Source organism: Gadus chalcogrammus, chromosome 3 (genome assembly GCF_026213295.1).
Source record: "Gadus chalcogrammus isolate NIFS_2021 chromosome 3, NIFS_Gcha_1.0, whole genome shotgun sequence".
NCBI classification, from domain to species: Eukaryota; Metazoa; Chordata; class Actinopteri; order Gadiformes; family Gadidae; genus Gadus; species Gadus chalcogrammus.
In genome coordinates, this window is record NC_079414.1 from 8,383,267 (window position 1) to 8,404,639 (window position 21,373).

Genomic DNA, 21,373 nt, shown 5'->3' on the forward strand with positions numbered 1-21,373 from the left:
TCCCACTCATAAAATGAGGGAAGGAGAGAGATCATCGGCATCTAGGTTGTGATAGGGCCACTAGGCCCTATCACATGCATCAAATGCAGGATGCTCATTTATAAATAGTAGAAGGAGAGATGGTTGCGATAGGGATGTGAAATGATGCAGTGTGGGGATATATAACTGGTAGCGCTCTACAGTTACATCCTCCTATTCATCCACAGGATTAAACCGGTAACCCTCTGGCAGCCCACATCGACCTCTTTGAGCTGTCGAGCTGTTGCCACCCATCAAATACTGTATAGTATTTTGTTTTTATATAACTACGGTATGATTTAGATCGGTATGATATAGTATGATATAGTACGGTATCATATAGTACAGTATCATACAGGACGGTATGATATAGTATGGTATGATATAGTACGGTATGATATAGTGCAGTATGATATATTACAGTATGATATAGTACGGTATGATATAGTACGGTATGATATAGTGCGGTATGATATAGTACGGTATGATATAGTACGGTATGATATAGTGCGGTATGATATAGTACGGTATGATATAGTACGGTATGATATAGTGCGGTATGATATAGTACGGTATGATATAGTACGGTATGATATAGTGCGGTATGATATGTAGTATGATATAGTACGGTATGATATAGTACGGTATGATATAGTGCGGTATGATATAGTACGGTATGATATAGTACGGTATGATATAGTACGGTATGATAAAGTACAGTATGATATAGTACGGTATGATATAGTGCAGTATGATATGGTACGGTATGATATAGTATGGTATGATATAGTGCAGTATGATATAGTACAGTATGATATAGTACGGTATGATATAGTACAGTATGATATAGTACGGTATGATATAGTACGGTATGATATAGTACGGTATGATAAAGTACAGTATGATATAGTACGGTATGATATAGTGCAGTATGATATGGTACGGTATGATATAGTATGGTATGATATAGTGCAATATGATATGGTACAGTATGATATAGTATGGTATGATATAGTGCAGTATGATATAGTGCAGCATGATATAGTACGGTATGATGTAGTACGCTATGATATGTGTTTCTGTGTGTGTTTGCACGTATACATGCATGAAGGTCAGCATTCAAGGACAACAAAGCAAAAGTGTGCATGGGTGTTTTATGAGAGCAGAGTGAAGCAGGGTGGTCCTTGACTGCATGAGGGCTCAACACAGCTCACAGCCCCATGCAGCACCCAGCCAACCCTCTGCACCATGCCTCTCCAGCCCCATCCAGAGCCCCATCCAGAGCCAGCAAAAGGGTCAGAGTGGGTGGAGAGGTGGTTCACGTTTGGCTGCAAGGCTCTGCTTTTCGCTTCTTAAATAACCGAGTTGCTAACACTGATCTTTGCCTCCTCTTTTTCAAAAAAGTTCAATTGGCTCATGCATACTGGCCATGTTTGGCACTAGTAGCTGGAGTATCCACAGTACATTAACAAACAGAACAGAGAGACATCAATGCATGGCTTTCAACCAGTACTGTGTTTTCAAAGAGCTTTCCTTGCACTTTTCCCAGGGATTTCCTTTGAGAAACAAAGCCAGTCCCAACCAGTTTTTGCTGAGTCAACACTTCTGACATCCATTAAACGGCCGTAAAAAACTGAGCATGATGCCAGATATATCAAATACTTAATCTTGTTCTCTCTGCCTTCGCTTTCTTCTCTTCTCTATACATTGTAAATAAAAAAAAAGGAACATATAAAATCTGTACATCACAGATTTAATCTCTCTCACTTCCCCCCTCTTCCTCATCCTTATCTTTGTCCCGGGATCTGTCCCGGGATCTGTCCTGGGGTCTGTCCTGGGGTCTGTCTTGGGTCTGCAGCACCTGTCAGACAAGCTCTTTATTGGCTCTAGTGGGGGCCACAGAGTGGAGCTGGTGTGTTGGATGGCAGAGCGTGGGGGGATGAGTAGAGGAAAGAGAACTAACCCTGATATTTAGGAGCCACTGGATATGAAGTAACTCAGCGTTACACTCGATTATGCTTCAATACTCTGCTGAAGTACATAAATGCCATAATTTTAGTTATTTTTTATGGTAAAAAGGGATTGAGTGTGTAAGTGGAAAGCATTCAAACTAGTGCCACCAAAACATAAAGGTTTAGAGAAACAATGTTTCTAAAGCCAAGGACCCCACCCCCTCCACTCTTAACTACACACACACACACACACACACACACACACACACACACACACACACACACACACACACACACACACACACACACACACACACACACACACACACACACACACACACACATTAAACATGAGTTTCGGTGTCTAAGGCCAAGTATGCTATTCATTAATATAACAATAATACAATTTGTATTATTATTATTATAAATATATATTCCTATTGCTGTTGTCATTATTATTATGAACATTATAGAAAACAAAGACTTATAAAGTTGAATGGCGTATTTGCTAGTATTTGTATTCATATCTAAATATAATGTTATACAGTGCAGCACCAAGTATTAGGGCTTAAGAAACAGCAATACTTTCCCCTCAATGCGACACTTCCACCACTCCAACTGGACCACTGAATGGCTCTTATCACTGCTAAGGCTCACAGACAGTATGCAAGAAAGCATTCCTTGTTGTGTGTGTGTGTGTGTGTGTGTGTGTGTGTGTGTGTGTGTGTGTGTGTGTGTGTGTGTGTGTGTGTGTGTGTGTGTGTGTGTGTGTGTGTGTGTTTGTGTGTGTGTGTTGTGTGTGCGTGTGTTCTAGCAATATGTTTTAAACTGTATTTATGCCACTATGCCGCAGTATTATATTTTTTATTTCACATCAGCCTCATCCTGATACAGTTGCACTTTTGGAATCGTACCTAAAACCTGCACTTCTGGGGACCTTCCACTAAAGTCTCTTGCCATTTTAGACTCTTGCCTATGTAGGGACGAGCCATGAACGAATGAATGATGTATGTACTATTACTTATGTCTGTATTTTTGTGCCTTTAGCTCTTTGGCTTCCTAGTTTTTGTGTGGTGGTTGTCTTGTCTTTTGTATTGTAGAGCACCCTGCAGCAAATTCCTAACAACTTACCTTGAATAGCAATTAAAGTATTGAATCTTGAATCTTTCCAGAATGTGTGCTTTTCAGAAGAACTAAAAATCGGCCACATAAGCTTTTTCAGAACATTGAAATGATACCAAATGCTGCACCTTACGACTGAGGTGATAAACGAAAGCAATTACATCATATGTTTGCAATGTATTTGTCATTAATCAATAGGCCTAATTGTATTAACAAGCTCTGAACCTCTTATTTTTTAGTTGCAAAATAAATGTTTTTTTTTATTTATGTTAGAATATCTGCAACATTTTTGTAAACCTGTGAGGTCTACATTACGACCGATAAAGATTTAACGGTAGGATTTTACAGTTTTGTTTTGCGTTGTGTTCCCAAGTTCCGATTATGTTACGTATAGGCATACGGTGTTTGAGGTTACTGCGACGAAAAATGCCATATGTTTCTAATTGAAATGCATGAGTGACTTGGAAATAGAACTGGCTTTGTTGCAAGACCATTAACACAACGATACCAATTAGTTGTGCGTAAAATGTTTGAGGTAAATTGGCCCTCAACGTACATTTTTTACAGTGATGACAGAAAATGGTCCGTTAAACAAGACTTAATAACCAAAAACTGCGTGTGGTCGTTTATAGGCATAAATAGAAAAAATAAATAACAGATGCATTGCCCCAAATGAACAATTTAAGTTATTGAATATGGTTTCTTCAATAAATGCTTTGGATGACAAATGTATATGAAAATCTGTGTGTGTGTGTGTGTGTGTGTGTGTGTGTGTGGTGTGTGTGTGTGTGTGTGTGTGTGGATAGGTCTTCACTGCAGCTCTGCAAGAAAAGTTTGTGGGATGAAGTTGTACAGGAAAGGGAAAATAATAAAAAAAATAAATAGAACCAAATGCTGGTGCCACTTCAAAGAATATCTCTAAGTCTGGGTATACTGTAGCCGACAAAATCCAGTTGTCCTTCATCCAGATCTGCTTCTATTTATTCCTCAAGGTTTCATTTCATAGTGCCTTGCCTTGCTCAACGTGTTTCGGATGTACAGCACGTGGACCGACAAACTGGGCTTTTTGACGGATGTACTGGACTAAAAAAAGTACACACTACGAATCGTACAAACTTTTACAAATGCTCTAAACATATATATGCTGATCAAAATGCAGAAAATATGATCTTGGCTTTTTTAATGCTTTAAATAGTCTGCTGACCAGTGAGTCTTTCAAATAAATATTTCAAACCTCTCTCTCTCTCTCTCTCTCTCTCTCTCTCTCTCTCTCTCCTCTCTCTCTCTCTCTCTCTCTCTCTCTCTCTCTCTCTCTCTCCTCTCCTCTCTCTCTCTCTCTCTCTCTCTCTCTCTCTCTCTCTCTCTCTCTCTCTCTCTCTCCATGATGTACAGATAGACAAATGATGAGCTAATGCTACATCATGAGTGGTGCTGCTGTTTAATGTAGCTGTCATCCACGTGACATTTAGGTGGGGGTCATCAAGTCAAACACAGGGGTTAGAGTGGACCACCACAGGACACCACATGGCTGCTATTTGCAGGCTAAATATTTATGTCAGTCATAATATTGAGATATTGTTTTCCTCTCTTCAGACTATGACTATTAGTTCAAAGTAATGCATGAGAATAGCTCAGATATCAAAATCATTGTCACTGAACCCAAAAGGTGATAGGCCCAAGAATCAAGGTCAGGTAGGTCTATTCATTAGGAAGTTATTTATAAAATTAGGACCAAATGCCAACAGGTTTGTCCTATATGTCATATAGTTAATAGGCCTACACATAGCAACTCAGCTGAGCTCTATAGTTGGAATTTGTTAGTGAAAACATTATCCGAACAAGACAAAAATTAAGCAAGACCATATTGCCATGTGTTATTCCCTTAGTTCTTAGTGCAATGAAGGGCATGAAAACATAGTAGGACTGTTTTGGTTAAAGAACTCCTTGTTGCAAACACATGTTGATGAATTTACAAACACGCGTGCAATGAATGAGTGAATAAAGTGACCACATGATGTCTCAAACAGCCCATCCATCAAATCACTGACATTTAAAGTGAAAGACAATAAACTTAATAACGTGGGCTGCAATAAAACAATACTCTGACTTTTTATTTTAAACAAGGCTCATGGTTTAAAATGTCGCCGATAAAAGTTTGCAAACTGGTGATTGAAACATGTTTTAAGCATTTTTAGAATACCTATTTTTGATTAGTGTGAGGATAGTAGCAGGGTCAGAAATAAATCGATATATTATACATCGATATTATTATCAAGCCTAGATTTGTTTCTGTAAGAAACCGAAAGATTATCTTGCTCAATTTAATGTGAAATTGATCACCTAAATAAACAAATGTTATTTTTAGTACAACATATATATATTTAAAGCCTATATATATATATATATATATCTATATCTACATATAGATAGAGAGAGAGAAGTTTATGTATGTTAGGCCTATTTGCATATGCATTTATGTAATTGGCTAGGCCTATAATAAGGACTGTTATAAAATGTTAAATTATAAATGAATCAGGGTGTAAATAATAAAAACATGAATAATCCCGGATAATATTGAAATAAATGATCAATTGTTTTGTGAATGAGACGTTCAATTCGGCCTATATAAATATAGACCTAATGAAAATTGTCAAGGCTTGAATATACAACTCTACACATGTCAACAGTCTAAAAAATAAAACGTAGCTTTCTTTAACCACAATGAAGAAGCCTCGCAGTCAGATTAATTCCCAAGGTGTTTCAAGAGTTTATGGGTAAGGCCGAGGCCGGAGAGAGAGCTTAATTTGTGATACTCGGACTGGAGGCCCCCGGGAGGATACGTTTGCAACATCCCGTGCAGCGGGACCGGAGGCACTAGGAAGGAGCTCGGGCCAAACGGAGGAAAACGGGAGACACGCGCCGGTTCAAAGGGATCAAACGAAGGATGAAACGTCTTTGGGTTGCCCGATGTTCTGGAGAAAAGTGATGAGAGCGCCGGGACAATGCTGCCTACTGGAGGACCACCATTGGGACTCGTGAGGAAACTTGGACGACTTTCGATGGTCATATCCTGGTAGAGTTCTAGTCTGGGCACTTGCAGACAAGAGACTCCCCTGCGCGCTCCGTACACGGGGAACCCGGGGCTGCGCTCGTGCGCAGAGCACCCGCTGTCCTTCGGCGCGCCAACGTGGAAGAGTGGCCGCTTGAAACGCTTTCTCCTCCGAAGAAAACTTCCATTTTCAAACATATCGGCAGACATCGGATCCAGCGTCCAATAATTCCCCTTTCCTGGATTCCCGGGCTCCCTGGGCATTTTGACAAAGCAGTCGTTTAGAGACAAGTTGTGACGAATTGAGTTTTGCCACGCAGGGAACTTTTCCCGATAGTATGCAAACCGATTACTTATAAAATCACATATTTCACTCAGGGTAAGCCGTTTTTTGGGGCTTTGAAGAATTGCCATGGTAATAAGAGCAATGTATGAATACGGTGGCTTCAGCGGAGCCGCGATGCCGCCTGAGCTCGCGTGAGTCTTCTGTGCCAAACTCTGCTCCGCGAGACACTTTGGAGTTAAGGAGGACGCAGCGCTTTGCTCCAAGCCATCCCCGTCTTCCTCCAGCAGTGAATAGTCCTTGTTTTTTTCTTTTCTTGCCTTTGTGTGTTCTACCGCGCCAAAGTCCTTCTCCTCCATGAGTCTGTTGTCCAGGGTCATACTCCCAGGGAACTGGTTGCACCTGCCCCCACAGAGGTGTTCAGAGTCTCTGCGGACCGTGGCGGGTACCCGTACCCCTTTCGCTTTTCATTTTAAAAAACAAGGATGGAGTCATCATCTGACTGTGCGTGGCGATGTTTAGCCCAGTCCGCAACATGCATATCTCCGCCTACTCCTCCTACAAACATCCTAAATGAAAGCCATTGGCTTTTGGCCTTGGTGGGATAGCCATATGCCACAACAGCCATGTGCTTTGATTGGATATTTATTCCCTTAACGCTGACAAATATTTTCTGACCAATCAAAAGGGTGTGGTGACAATGTATCCTATGCCTACATTTCATAAAGTCCCTATGAGCAAATTAAATCGGACCCTTTAAAAGCTATGGAGATCGCAATCTTTCATTTTTATTGACATTAATTCAATTACAAAGCCAATAGGAAAATATCCATTAAGTGTGCCCTTATGGAGGCGGCTGGGCTCTGCTCATTGGTCCATTATGGCTCTCGTTTACTGGGTGGTCTGTGACTCTCAAACAAATACAACTGGTAAAAACCTGCCCCACTGTTTAAATAAAGTCCTCCTAAAATACAGCCAACAAATCATTATATCCTCTTATGCCTTACACAGCAAAGGATACTGCCACACATTTTATTTCACGCAATTCTGTTAAAATGCATATTCTTCATTGGAGCTCTGCGTATTATTGTCGGGGAGCACACAGGCTACGGGTGCAGTGTCTCTGGAGAAGGCTTTATTCAAGAGGATAATTCTCCCGTTTACAATAAAGACGTTTACAATGCAACTTTAGGGGGAAACTTTTCATCCGAAGAAGCAGCTCATATGCTGACAAAACAAGATTTTTTATAATATTCCAAACAATTGAGAAGGTAGAAGCAGCCTTTTTCATCACAGATTTTAATGCACACTTTTGCAGAACTTTTTTAAATAGTTTAGAATTAAGCAAGAAAAGTGCACCTCTTAGCCAAAGAATAATATATAAAAACGTATATAAAAAAAACAGAACAACAAATAAATATTATTTCAAAACAGCAACAACAACGTGTACCATTGAAAGCAATTAGTTTGCACATATAAGACCAATCATGTATTGAAAATACAGTAGACAAGCATGTACATTAAATGTAGGTCTTGTTTTGTAAACAAATGTTCATAAAGGGGTAAACAGTTGTATGAAACTCTTTATACCATGTGCATGAAAAAAAGATGAACTGATCTGAATAGATGCGATACACACATAACCATTCGTACCGGATCGTTGTTATTGTGTGTCTAAAAGGCAAATGGTTACAATTCCCTACAATTAAATCCTTCCCAGTAGTAAGCCTTTAAGTGTGCAGGATGTACCGCTCATCCCATTCTCACTATTTGTAGCCAGGCATTTTAATTGTATATAAACATAGTGTGTGTGTGTGTGTGTGTGTGTGTGTGTGTGTGTGTGTGTGTGTGTGTGTGTGTGTGTGTGTGTGTGTGTGTGTGTGTGTGTGTGTGTGTGTGTGTGTGTGTGTGTGTGTGTGTGTGTGTGTGTGTGTGTGTGTGTGTGTGTGTGTGTGTGTGGCACCTGTTTGCCCACTTCCCAGTGTATGCCCTAGCAGGCATGGTGTTTATGCAGAGCTGAGGTTTGCAGTACAGAGTTTCCACACTTGAGGCAGCGTGAGTGGGTGTTGCCCTCTTTTCTAGGAATGTGCCAGCAGTTGACGCATCGCACTCTGTACTTCTTATACCTGTTCAAGGGACAGACAGAGGGAGAATATATGGCAGATGGGAATACCAATGTAATTCAGTGTATTGCAGTCATTACAGACAACATTTACTTGCATAATAAAATGCTGGCCTCCTCCAAAAATGCCCAAACAATATGTCACGCATTAGAATTTTTCAGGTAAATAATAGCAGAAATGGACGCGTTTCACTATAAGCCTGGCGTAAACATTACCAGCTCAGAATGGCTCAGGTCAGTGACGCACCCTCAAGTGATCTTAGAGGTTCATCCCACTTTGAAGAGGCGAGCCAAACCAAACCTCAGAGCCAGTGGCAAACCTTGGTTACGCAAAAAATGACTCGTCATTGGTTTAAGTACCGGGTGATGTCACTTTCCCCACAAACTAATGAAAGTGACATCGACTGGCTGGCACCACTGTCAAACCTGTCTATTCTCCACCAGAGGTGGAGGGCCGTCTGTAAACTCTGTTTGAGGGCTGCGTCATACCTTATGCCACAGGCGTTGCAGAGCGGAGTCCCGTCCTCCGCGTCCCTCCACATTGGGGTCTTCTTGGTGCAGCAGGACGCACACTCCTTGCTCTCTGGCCAGGGGTAAGACAGCTTGTTCAGTTCAGTCCAGACAACTTTATTCTTCACAAGAAGAGCAATTCATTTGCAGCTTACCCAGTCCAGACACACAACTTAAATACTCACAGGCCAGGTTGTTACATTTCAGAGGCCACAGATCAACATCCATCAGTCAACACAATGAAACAAGCGGCATTCAATAAAATAAAACATTTTGTTATACTTCATGCAAATAGCAGAGTTTAAAATAATGTAACAGTAATTTAAAATGACTATGTTGTATGCTTATTTATTCACTTTCAGGGTACATTTATTTATTTAACCTGAAAGTGGAGGGATTGAAGGACTTGACAACAAGCCCTCATTCTTTGTTTACATGCAATAAATCGACCATTACCCAGCCTTGTCAGACACATAATAGTACAACAAAGTATAAGTGGTGGGCTTCAAAGGACTACCAAGTCAAATTTAAAAACGTCCTTCAGAGGAATTGGGAGAGCATTTTAAAAGGGATGTGAAACTTTAACTGTGTTGACAAGGCCAAAATAATTCTATGAGTCCTTAGTGCCCACATCCTCTGTTAAAATGATCAAAGGCAACAGTGTTGTTCTACTATTGTCTTTGTCGGCAGACAAAGAAAACAAACCCCTCAATGTGTGCAGTGCCACTCCTTCAACACACATGCACACAACCACACAACTCTAGAAAGAACACTGCGGGCACAGTAACTGTGGGTATTGTGACTTGTCAGTTTAAACTGCTTTTATACCCTAGTGGGACTTAGGCAGGGGTTCCCCAAAATCGTCATGCCATGATCCTACTGTGGAGGAGCTTTTGCCCCTTAGCCGACCAAATATTTGTAACCATGTAATAACCATGTCAATAAAGTTAACTAGTTAACATTTCTCTCTATATATTGTTATTTAAAACAGTATTCATCTCTCCATCACCTATCCCCCCCCCCCCCCCCCCCCCCCTCAAAATACATAACTGATCAAGTTAAACTGACAAGACGGTAAGTATCTTACTGTGGCAATCCCCTGACCCTGACCCACCTGGTTGCCTGCTGTGACCCAATTTTACGTCCTGACCACTGGTCTAAGTCGCCAAAGCAAGGCGTCAATCCACTGATCTCTAGACAGGCAATAGCCGCCATGAAAACTAGAAGGATTTTTCTGTAATTGCAATTGCCTGCTTTATTGGGGATGTCGGCAATCAGCAAAACATAGCATTACAATGGCCTTGATGTTTAAGGGATGGTTTTTGTAGGGCACGACAGAAACCATTGTGCTATTGGACTTCAAGCCCTGCTGCCATGTGGTCTGGGTATAAAGTATTTACTTTAAAGTCTCCTCGTTCATTGCCAAGGGCACATAGCACTACCAGGCTCAACATCTGCATTACATCACAGAGTGAGCTTAGGGTTCTCTGCATCTTCCTAGTACTCCTTTGGATCTGAATATACTGTATGGTTTACACTAAGACATCAAACAAAAGAATGTACCCAACTGTAAAAGAACAGTTAGATCGAATATCGACAAATATTTGATTCCATGTTTTTGTTTTAATACTGGTGGCAGCCAACCCAATTTAAAATGCTGTATGGGAAATAATGAAAATGGCAACATAGCCGCTCATTAAAAAAAATTAGGGTTTGTTAATTGGTTGCAGAGCAGAAATGTTTCCTGCTCATTTTCTACCCATCCATTAAACTGGATGAATGAAGGGACTATATTTAGACATTAGAGGCTTAGGCTATTTCCACAACAGTTTCCCTAAATACCACTTTATTGTTTCTCATTAAAATGCTTCCACCTGTCAAAGCTGTGGCAGGGTTTTAGCGTAGAGTATTTTGCTTTTGAGTGACAATAGTATATGTTAAGGTGCCATCTGGTGGAATGAATATATTTTAGAAGTACCTCAACCCTAGGGTATGTCATTGTCAATTAGTAATTAAACCAAAACGGTTTTTCTATTTATTGCTTTAAAAGTGGTAATATCTCTTATATGATTGAACATGGCAATCGATACCATTTTGTCACCAACTAAAATAAGACCGTGTTTGAAAGAAAACAGGTGTGAAATCTAATGTTTTTGCGAGTCTCACCAAAACACTTTGTGAACGTTCCACTCAGAATGAATCGTAGGTAGTTTTAAGTAGGGCCCGACCGATTCATCGGCCTGCCGATTTAATCGGCCGATTATAGCCTTTTTGAAAATAATTGACATCTGCCAAAGAGACGCCGATTACAACCGATTATTTATTTTTTTATTTTTTTAGAAATGTTATTGCGCTTAGTATCCTGCAGATTGCGCTCCTACTCGCCTTGCTAACTAACAACTTTAGCTGGAGTAAAAAAGAGGAGATTGTATTTTACCGTACAACATGAAAGCATGCTCGCTCAGGCAGCTGCGCGCTCACCTCACCAATGTACACAAGACGCGTTGTTTGAGCATGTTGTGCCTGTTTTTCTTTAGGTCCCAGGCCATGTTAATTTGTTATACTGTAGACTCTAACGGTGAGACCATACTGCTCAGCACGCACGTGTTAGTCACTGCTCACGGTTCTGCATTCAATTCACATATTCGTCAAAAGTGTTTAAAGTATATTTAAGGTATCAAAAACTACGTTTTATAGACTTTTTTTTTAAAAAAATTTAAGGGTTTAATCGGCCGATTAAATCGTAATCGTTATTTTTCTCTGAAAATAATCGGCATCGGCACTCAAAAATCAATATCGGTCGGGCCCTAGTTTTAAGTTATAACAGTCTTTTTGTCAATCGAGGTGTCCTATACTCATGGACGTCAAATTGAAGGGACACAAGAGTGTGTGGATGTGTGGAGCTCTGCCTGGGCAGTGGATGACTGTGCTGTCCGAGATAGGGTTAAGCTTCTCGTACAATTATATCATAGCGCCACAGTGTGTGTCTAGATATGCAGATGTGCAGCCCATCTGGACAGCCGTTGTATTGATGATCCCGCCAGAGTCAGGGTCAGGCTTCCCGGACATCTATAGTATAACGCTACGGTGTGTGTGGATGTGTGGAGCTCCGCCTGTGCGACGATATATTTTGATGTCTGCTTGACGGTTTAGCTTCTCAGTTTAACTCCATGTGGCACATTTCAACGTCGCTCATTATAACTCACTCATTGTAATAAGCATCCTAAAGTTGCCGTGGGTCGTAACATGCCCCTCCTTCCTAGAACTGTCAGTCCAAAACACCTTTTTTTTTTTTTACCTCATTAGGGACCTATTTTAACGTTCTGAAACACGAGTGAGAAGCGCCAAGCGCAAGTGGATTTGTGGGCGGTTCTATGGCGATGTTGCTATTTTACCGGCGCATTAATGACTCTTGCGCATGGCGCAAATCTAAAAAGGGTTGGTCTGAAGTAGCCTAATTACCCGTAGGTGTGGTTTGGGCGTAACTTGCAATAAACTAATGAGAGTGCCATCTCCCATCCCCTTTAAGAGCCATGAGCACATTTGAATCTGACAAGTTTATATTTTGACAGCGCGCTTGCAGTCTCCGATGAGACAGATGCATGACCACATGAATTTCAAACTTCAAATGGCTCAGTTTATGGCCAAATATTATTGCCTAATTCGCACATGGAATAGCGTTTTCTTCCACAACTTCAGTAACACTGAGTCCTCAAATAAATTTAGACAAAGAAAACTTAACACACACATGATATGCGGTAACTGCATGCGGTTCTATTTAATGACGTACGCAATACATTAAAAAAACATAGTTTCTTACAAGTATTGTATGCATTATCGTTATCGACTTGTGTTAGACTGTATTATGCGTTACGTGTTTAGTTTGCGTGTGTTTAAACAGATGGACGCACACACGCGCACCCGCTTTCATTAACTCTTTAACACATACACACACACGCACGCCTGCATTCATTCATTCTTTTTAACACTCACTCTCAGTAAAAAAAAGTTCTCTCTCACGATCAAATACTCATCAATCCTAAAAGTTATGGGCTTGTACATGATGTCTGTGTCAAGAAAATATGTATTTGCTGTACGGTGTTTACAGATGCATTGAATTAAAAGTACAAGTTACTACCGCTGTATCAGCTGTTCTTTCCCAAATAATTTAGCAAGAATGTGTGGCTAGGTAGATGAGAGAAGCAAAGTATGCGCGAGGTGCACAAGCAACATTATGCATGCGCCCTTAAAATAGCATCTGAACAACGCGCCACTGACTTTAAACCAGGTATTTCCTGGTTTGTGGCGTAATTTCTAAAACTGCAAAATAGCACCAGGGCAGGTTTGCGCCAGAACACGCCTCTTCCTTTTGCCGAACCGCCCCTTGGGGCGCAAGCTCATTCCTTAATTTACAGGCGTGTGGCGGTGGAGGGAAAAGAACACTCTGCACCAGTTGCAAACTAGCAACAACACATGCGTCAGTGTAGAAAGTCATTTGTGCCGGTTGCAAGATAGGGCCCATAGTGTTCAAATTCCAACAGAAACAGTTGGTTCACTTGTTCTTTAACATTAAATATAATGGGGTAATCAACCATTTAAAAAAAAGAAAGTACATTACTATTTCCCCATGAGCTATACATGTCAAGCCTGTATTCAGAAGACTAACTTGGAAATTGGAGCTCATCTATCAAGGCAGAGTAGTTTTACTCATCTGAGGCAGATGGGGAGAGAGGGGAGAAAGGGAACCTACTGGAACTGCTGGTTGACAGGTCCAGGTCCTCCTCTGAGCTGCTGCTCCTGAGGGAGCTCTGGGACGGCCGTGTCCGCCGCCTTGGTTTTCTTCTGTGTGATGAGGAAATCCTGTTACAAGTAGGAATCAATTACATATTCCGGCTGCACCACACAATTAATGTGTATTGGTAGCATACCTCGAGTGATCACAATACTGTAGCATGGAGAGTAGGAGGCAAAACCAAATCTTACCACTATAATAGCAGGCCTGTCGCACTAGTTACTCAAGTTACTCAAGTGCGCATGTGCCAAGCGCGACCACGCACACACCGAAATACACACACACACACACACACACACACACACACACACACACACACACACACACACACACACACACACACACACACACACACACACACACACACACACACACACACACACACACACACACACACACACACACACACACAGGTAAGACGTTTAACGGCTCCGCCATCAGCACACGCGCAGGTAAGAACATACACACAAGCACACACATGCGCACAAACATACACAGAAACGCACACACATGCGCACACACTAAACAGACACACACAAGCACTCGCACACACCGCACGTCAACACAACACCCCTGCGGACTGTTTTAGTTGTTTTATTTTTCTTATGTTTTGTGTGTAGGCTATGCTATGTGTGACTGTAGGCTACTACTGCCTGTCTTGGCCAGGACACTGGAAGAGATGTTTAATCTCAATGATGATTATTATTTTCAACTACCCAATAGTAGTTGCCTTGCATTTTAAAATGTCAATGCACTTATCAGCCCTGAATAACAGTAAAAACTATTTAATAATTTATTTGCATGCATAGTATGCTACACTTTCCATTGAACAATTACCCCTGTTAATTACAACTAGAGGTTGAGTGCACGCAATGCCCGCGCGAAAACTCTAGTCTAAGCAAAAAGAGAACAATACTATACTTTCATATAAGGACAAATGAAATAGAAATGCAACAGCAACAAATAGACTGAATAAAAAATGGCAGAAAGGAGTATACACATACATACTAGTAGTGTGAGTTCCGTAAACCATTTGAAACCGTTTACGAATTCATAATATTCAGTTGCAGAAAAAATACAACCTGATGCGTTTTATTTTCTGGACTGAAGAACATGTTCACCTGTACTTGGAGAAGACCAGTAGTCGACACTGCCCCCTACTGTGGTCGAGCTCGCCCTGCATGCGGAACATCACACCCTGGAAGTCGGGGTCTGTGGCGTCGGCGCTCCGGTTGGGGTGGGGCTGTTTCCTGCGTGTATTAGCCCTGCATACGGACGCCATGCTGGTACACTTTTGGGAGCCTGCAGGGGTATGGAAGTCCTCCGCTGGCATACCCAGGAGATAGGAAAGGATTATCAACACCTTAGATGATTCATCATTTTTAAACATCAAAGCTGCCTATGAAATCATAATCCATAATTTAAGGATTATATGTTTTGGAATAATTAGTAATGATTGATTTAATGTATAGTATCAGATGAATGCTGAATCTAAAAAATAAATGACATGATGAATGAAGGATAATATTATCATGGAGAAAGTGCTATATTACAATAACCAAAGGAGAAGATTGTATTTTCGGCCAGTCACCCACTACCTGCTTTAGATGAAGTTATACACTGTTGAGGGTCTGTAGATTCAGAGTCTCTCGTCCAGGTAAAATACGACTGCTGGGTAATCGAGGGCTGCTTTGCATTTTGATCCAGATGGTATTTTATACATTCTGTCACCGGGGTTTTGCCAATTGTTTGGCTTTTGTTCTGGGACAGTTCTTCATTTCTTAAAACGGCCCATACAGGGGGTTTGGGCATCGAAGTGCATATGCCGGCATTATCCAGAGGGTCAAAGGTTAAAAGAAGGTTGGACTTGACGTCGAGAGCCACAGTGGTGTCAGTGGTCAATAGATCCACTGCATTGAAATATTTGTGTCCTAAACAAACCACCTTGTCTGATTCATAGGCTGGCTGTTCGGCCATATATCCGCAAGCATCATCAGTTGTTAGCGAGAGATGCGTTTGTGGCCAAGCCTCAGAGGTCCCGCTTCGGGGACCCAACTCAGCAGACCTCTCCTCGGACCCTGACATATCCCCTTCTGACCCTGTGGCGACACTCAACTTGACCTCCATTGAAGCTTTGTGGGCAGGCTGGGGATGCAAGCTATTGTTTTCATCCACAGGAAGCGGCCTGCCGTTATAGGGCTGAGTTTCAGTGAGGATGCTCATGTTTGCGTTTGTCGTACACAGCTGCAGTGGAAATTTATCAAGGCTCTCGCTGGAACTTTCACCCAGGTCACAGTCCATAGGGGGGGTGTCACAAGAGCTCTCGCCTCCTCTGCTGGTGAAAAACAGAAGGTCCTCATGTTGAACATCAGCATGAGAGGAACATTCCAGAATCCCCTGCCCTCGCAACGATTCGTCAGACTCCGAGGGAGATGGGTAAGCTATGGAATTCGAATAAGTGGAAGAGAAAGAGGTCGAAGTGCAGTCTGATTCTCCTTGCCCTCTGTGGTGTAGAAGCTTCTCACACTGCAGATTGATCAGGCTCATCACCTCCCAGGGGTTGCTGCCCTGCAGGTCGGGCCCAATGTGAGTTGTAATCATATACATGCCACTGTTCTCTTCCCCATCATAGGAAAACGTTTGGGCCCAGCTGTGTTGAGGATATGCGTCCAAACAATTATTGGAAGGGTGAGCATCCTTTCGGTCGCTGCTAACCGGGCCAAAGGTTGAGCCACCTAGATTTCTGTGGCTTGGGGCAGCGAGTTTGGAGGCCTCTTGAAGGAATTGAAGGATTATGGGTTGGGTGGCTGATTGGTCCTCAGGATCCGTTGTGTCATTAGTCTTGTTATTGTTTTGGGTAGACACAGACTGTAGATCTACCGTTGTGCTCATGTTCGTCTTGTGTCTAAGTAAGTAAAGGAGAGAATTTTTCACAAACAAATACATGATTATGTATCATATCATATGACACATTCCCCTTTTAATTAATCCACTATAATGTTAAAGTCAGCCAACCTAACCTAACCAAACGACTGTTTCCAACAAAAAAAATTAAACAACGATCTAAGCTCTAACAAACATGCAGGACAAATTTAAATGAAACCGTTAGCTGAAATGTAGCCGATTTGAATCCCGTATATATTATTATATTGCACTGCTAACCTGCTCGATTGTATGCTACCATTTCGTTATTTGCATTCCAAACCTTTCGATACAAATTAACTAAGCATTTGAAATAACCTGCAATTAGAAATGTCGATTTGGCTCACCGCTTTAACTCTATAAGTAACTCTTGTAAGGCGTTTCAACTCCAATTTAAGTCACCTATTGAGGGGGCTACTTTCTTGTTTTCACCCTAATGGAGCTCTGTACATGTAGGCTTTCCTTTGTATAAGCCTTAGTTATTTCAAATAATTCTGGGTTTCGCGGTACAGAACTCTTAGTTCTCGAGAGGAACGCAGGCCAGCCCATTATGGATGCGCGTGTAAGGTGACAATACTTTGATGGTAACGACTTGCTGATATTTGGTTACATTTCGCCCAAAATTCCAAACATTCACTGTATTCCGACTTAAATATGGTGTGCAAATTGGATGTGATGATGTGCGCGTCGATCACTTACTTTTGATCCCCAGATCGTTCGATCACCTTTGATGAACAACTGAGCCTGCACATTTTAGGGACGCGGTCAAAACACTATAGATCAAGGTATAAAGTCAATTTTGTAAAATTGTAATGCATTGAAATACTTACCCTAGATCACAATATCTGATTATCAGTTGTTTGGGTTACAAGTAGGCCTAAATTGAGTTACACTAGATTACTAATTTGAAAATAGCGACAACTGCCATTTCTCTTTTGGTGTTTGGGACTATAGGTCACCCAGGTGCTATTCGTTTACTTTAATTGCGTCCGCGGCTGTCGAATAAATGAGTGGTTAATAGAGCAGCTCTGGTTCCCCAAGGTAAGGGCATAACGGCGCTACATCTCTTCACATCTCACACAAACGTTTGAAGTTGCACAATCATTTGGCACAATTATTTCAGTCCTCTGTTGGTTGCCTCGTCTTAAGACCAATTTCTCGAAATGTTCTTTATTTTATTGCACGCATGTATCCAGTGGGTAAAGTACATCAACACGTTAAAACAATACAATTGCATGTGAGTATATTCAACGAGTTGTTTTTCGGGACATTTTTCTAACAGGCCCCTAAACTCAAATGCCGACTGAATCCACTGCTGAACCATCCGCGTGTCGGACTTCTTCATAAGTTGAGGTAACTGTTTGGGCATTTGCCAGTGGATTTAGAAGAAAAGCAATTCGACAGTAACAGGGTTTTTAACGATAAAAGTAGGACATGCTCTCTGATGAAAACAAACTAATAGAAAATATATGTAATTAGAAAAATGATCCAGTGAAACAAGCACGTGTTGAGACAAATCAAGATCAAGAAAATACATATTTCTTTCAGGCGAATTTAGAAGGAAATCAAGCATAAAATAAATGCCTTATACCATTTTCGGTTTTACTAATGTTTTTGAATCATTCTGCACATTGAAACGGATATACGTGTTAATTGAGTCTGGTGGCCCAAGAGCTGGAATTATAAAGTTAAGATGTTTCAAGAAATAGATGCCAACCATAGGTGCCTCTAGTCACTTAACTACAGAAATGGGTGTTTCTTTATCAAACAGTATTGTCTTTGACAAAGTGCCATGAAATATTCTAAGTAGGCCTACATATAAGAGAGTTACTTAATACTAGTGGGTGGGTAATGTCAACAATGAAAAGCAATCACTTAATCAGAGTCACTTAAAATGATTTGAAACCAAGAGGTGGCTTATCACCAAAGATATATCTTTTATAATTATTTGTAGGTTTTTAATCTAATGGAAATCTGTCTCTTTGTACTCCCTGTTTGAGTATGTTGCAAGGTAGGACTACATAAGTTAAGTCAAATTTATATTAAGTCACTTCATACAAAAATATTGTTAGTTATTCATATGCACATGACAAGTGACATAAAACAGCATAAATTATGAAAGAAAACATGGTATTGATAGTTGTGCGTACTTGACGTTTAGAAGTTGTAACATGGAATGTTTCATTCAATCTCATAAATGTTTTTTTGCCAAAACCTGACTTGGCTGGCTCTTTGGCAAAAACAAACAGCTTTGAACAAAGATCATTTTGTGAAATTGGATGATGGAAGTTGACCTCAATTCCTCTGCGTGAGAATTCTTTCAACTAGAAATAGCGATAGCAGCTTAGCAGAGCGTTTAGCATGGCTGCTATCCCTCAAGCTAACACTGGATATCAGCCAATTTAAGTAGAAACCACATGGCCTTCTGGGCAGTGTTTACATTTGACTCCTTAGATTGTGGCCCTTCAGAGACGTCATTTCCTTGGGCGTAAACTGGGACCAGGGGCACGGGTACACCAGCCCAACCGTCTTGTCTAACTTAAGTTCCCATCGCTGAAGCCAACTCCGACCAGACGGGGCATCTCCTCAGTGGGGCTTGGGAACGTGGCCGTCCACATAGAAGTTCCTGGTGACCTTGGGCAGGGTCAGCTCGATGCCTTCCATCTCCCGAGTCAGAATGATCTGGCATCCCAGTCGGGAATTCTCCTGAAGCAAGGGAGCCATGTCCAGCATGTCGTCTTCTCTAAAAGGAGCACAGGGGTCATATCTTGTTAGTTTACCATAACGGTGGTAAACTAGACCATCTGTCATTTTCAATACGACATTGGAAAGTAGTTAAAAAAACGAGTTTAGTCCCCAGCGATCCATCATGGCATCAGAATTCGGTGTTCATACAGAGGACAGGGGAACATACTGGATTGGGGAGAAGTCATCTCAATTGCAAGAGATGCAATGCAACCCATGGCTACATTGAGACCCATTAAAGCAAATTCACCTTTCATCAGGCTCTGGTAGCTTGTCTAAGTGATCACTGCTCACATATACATGGCACGTCGAGCAGGCTAGAGAGGCCTCACACGCTCCTGTTGGATGAAGGGAGAGTTTATTACACATGTGTTGAGTAAATACTGTTCATATATATATAAAACATTTTTAAGTGGAAGCTATAGTAAAGACAGTGCCTCTTACCTTCAAGTTCAATTCCATGCCTATGAGCCAGGTACATCGCGTTATCTCCCACTTTGGCCCGGACTGGGATCCTCTTCCCGGAGCGATCTACATACACCACGTTCACCCTGAGCAGTGAAACCAATCACTATCTATTATCCCGTTTTTGCATTCTCTCAATGAGACATGCTACAAGTTGACCTTGTAGCATGCTTTCACCTTTGATCGATACTGTAAAGTGAAGTTAATGACTTTACATTTAATATTAGGATGATATCCAACTAAGCTACTACAGTAGCTCTACATAAAACAGTATATGACACTATTGAATTCAAAATCTAAGTCAGTTCAATACAGAGCTGATAGTATAGAAGCTTCCATAGCCGTGGTTGTCAGAAATCACAGTAGGCTAATGTCTATTAACATTACTTACACATCTTTTGGGTCCTCTGCGTTGGAGTTCCCCACGTCGTTGTGACAAACACCTTTGAGAGGAATCAACGAGATAAGTTTTTTTGTTTGATAGATGAAATGACAAGCTGATGGTTTTAGTACGTTGTAAAAAGTTACTTGCGAGGAATTTGGATGATGACTACGCAGCCGTTAACAAGTGCTCATGAGGTTCATCGATTGACATGGATATGTGTGTTTGTACATCGAGATGTACATGCTGATTTAGTTCTAATCAAGGCTTATAACGACAGACTCAATCACACAATCACCATGACTCGACACATTGACTGCCAACAGCAATGGGAAAGGGGATGGACACTCACTTACAAAACCCTACTTCATACGCCACTAAAGTATTGCAACTGATTGCAACTCACCCATCGTAGTCTGCAACTGGCGATTCAGTGTCTGTAGACCACCTGGGAACCCTTGCTTCGAAAGAAGGGCAAAACCATCCACACAGCTATTTAATCTATAAAAAGGAGATGCACTGCACTGTCTTATTACTCTAGAAAGTCTGAATGTCAGCCCCATGCTCGACCGAACAGCAGTGGACGCCGCCATTCTCCTGTTTTGATCACATGGATTGACTCGGCCAATAGTAAAGGGGCATTTGTTGACAACGTCTTTCACTGCTGTACCCTTCTTCGACACCAGGGGGTGCCTCAAACAAGTTCATGCGACACAAATGAAATTACCAGTATCCAATTTCGACCTTTCCTGCATTTTCTCAGTGAGTGGCTGGTAAGAGCTTCACCTTCACTAGAAACGCCGTGTAGTGCACCACAAAAGGGGAATTAACTAACATTATTTTTTATTTTAAAACCTGATGGGAGGCGAAGATAAGTTATCTGATGTTGGGTGGAAGTCAGACAACACAATGATTGTGACTGGGGTGGGGTCAGCTCTGCGTGAAAAGAGGTGTTATGTTATGTCTGGAGCCTGTTCAAATTCTACTGTCACCCTACCCTGGCTGCCAGAG

At 41.4% G+C, this 21,373-nt stretch overlaps 2 protein-coding genes and 1 long non-coding RNA gene across 7 annotated transcripts in view; 1 reads left to right on the forward strand and 2 right to left on the reverse strand.

Annotated features, from left to right (window-relative positions):
- Positions 1-5,533: 5,533 nt before the first annotated feature.
- Positions 5,534-6,915, reverse strand: foxd7 (forkhead box D7). The gene has a single exon (XM_056587035.1). The coding sequence runs from the start codon at positions 6,802-6,804 to the stop codon at positions 5,836-5,838; it is 969 nt and encodes a 322-aa protein (XP_056443010.1). The 5' UTR covers positions 6,805-6,915; the 3' UTR covers positions 5,534-5,835.
- Positions 6,916-7,166: 251 nt separating this feature from the next.
- Positions 7,167-20,986, reverse strand: fdx2 (ferredoxin 2). Of its 3 annotated transcripts, none has more exons than XM_056586262.1 (7): positions 17,601-19,357; positions 17,470-17,514; positions 15,447-16,753; positions 14,970-15,174; positions 13,807-13,898; positions 9,036-9,129; positions 7,167-8,550 (listed from the first exon to the last, which is right to left on the reverse strand). In XM_056586262.1, the coding sequence occupies exons 3-7, from the start codon at positions 16,738-16,740 to the stop codon at positions 8,415-8,417; spliced, it is 1,821 nt and encodes a 606-aa protein (XP_056442237.1). In that variant the 5' UTR covers positions 16,741-16,753; positions 17,470-17,514; positions 17,601-19,357; the 3' UTR covers positions 7,167-8,414. The 3 variants fall into 3 exon arrangements, with proteins under 3 accessions (XP_056442237.1, XP_056442236.1, XP_056442238.1); XM_056586261.1 differs by having other exon boundaries at positions 13,807-13,916; XM_056586263.1 differs by lacking the exons at positions 7,167-8,550; positions 9,036-9,129; positions 13,807-13,898; positions 14,970-15,174 and adding exons at positions 19,766-19,853; positions 19,960-20,066; positions 20,372-20,423; positions 20,769-20,986 and having other exon boundaries at positions 16,356-16,753; positions 17,601-19,513.
- The window catches only part of LOC130379433 (uncharacterized), a 7,089-nt gene continuing 3,395 nt past the window's right edge, over positions 17,680-21,373 (forward strand). For all 3 annotated transcript variants that reach the window (XR_008895119.1, XR_008895118.1, XR_008895120.1), the window contains exon 1: positions 17,680-18,123. This is a non-coding gene — a long non-coding RNA (uncharacterized LOC130379433). The remainder of the gene's footprint in view (positions 18,124-21,373) is intronic.

Coding starts and splice junctions, on each gene's coding strand:
- foxd7 (XM_056587035.1), bottom strand. CDS start 6,804: ATGACCCTGGACAACAGACTCATGGAGGAGAAGGACTTTGGCGCGGTA.
- fdx2 (XM_056586261.1), bottom strand. CDS start 16,740: ATGAGCACAACGGTAGATCTACAGTCTGTGTCTACCCAAAACAATAAC. Junction 15,175..15,446: donor TATAACTTCATCTAAAGCAG/GTAGTGGGTGAC, acceptor TGGGTATGCCAG/CGGAGGACTTCCATACCCCT. Junction 9,130..13,806: donor CCTGTCAACCAGCAGTTCCA/GTAGGTTCCCTT, acceptor ACCCCTGGCCAG/AGAGCAAGGAGTGTGCGTCC.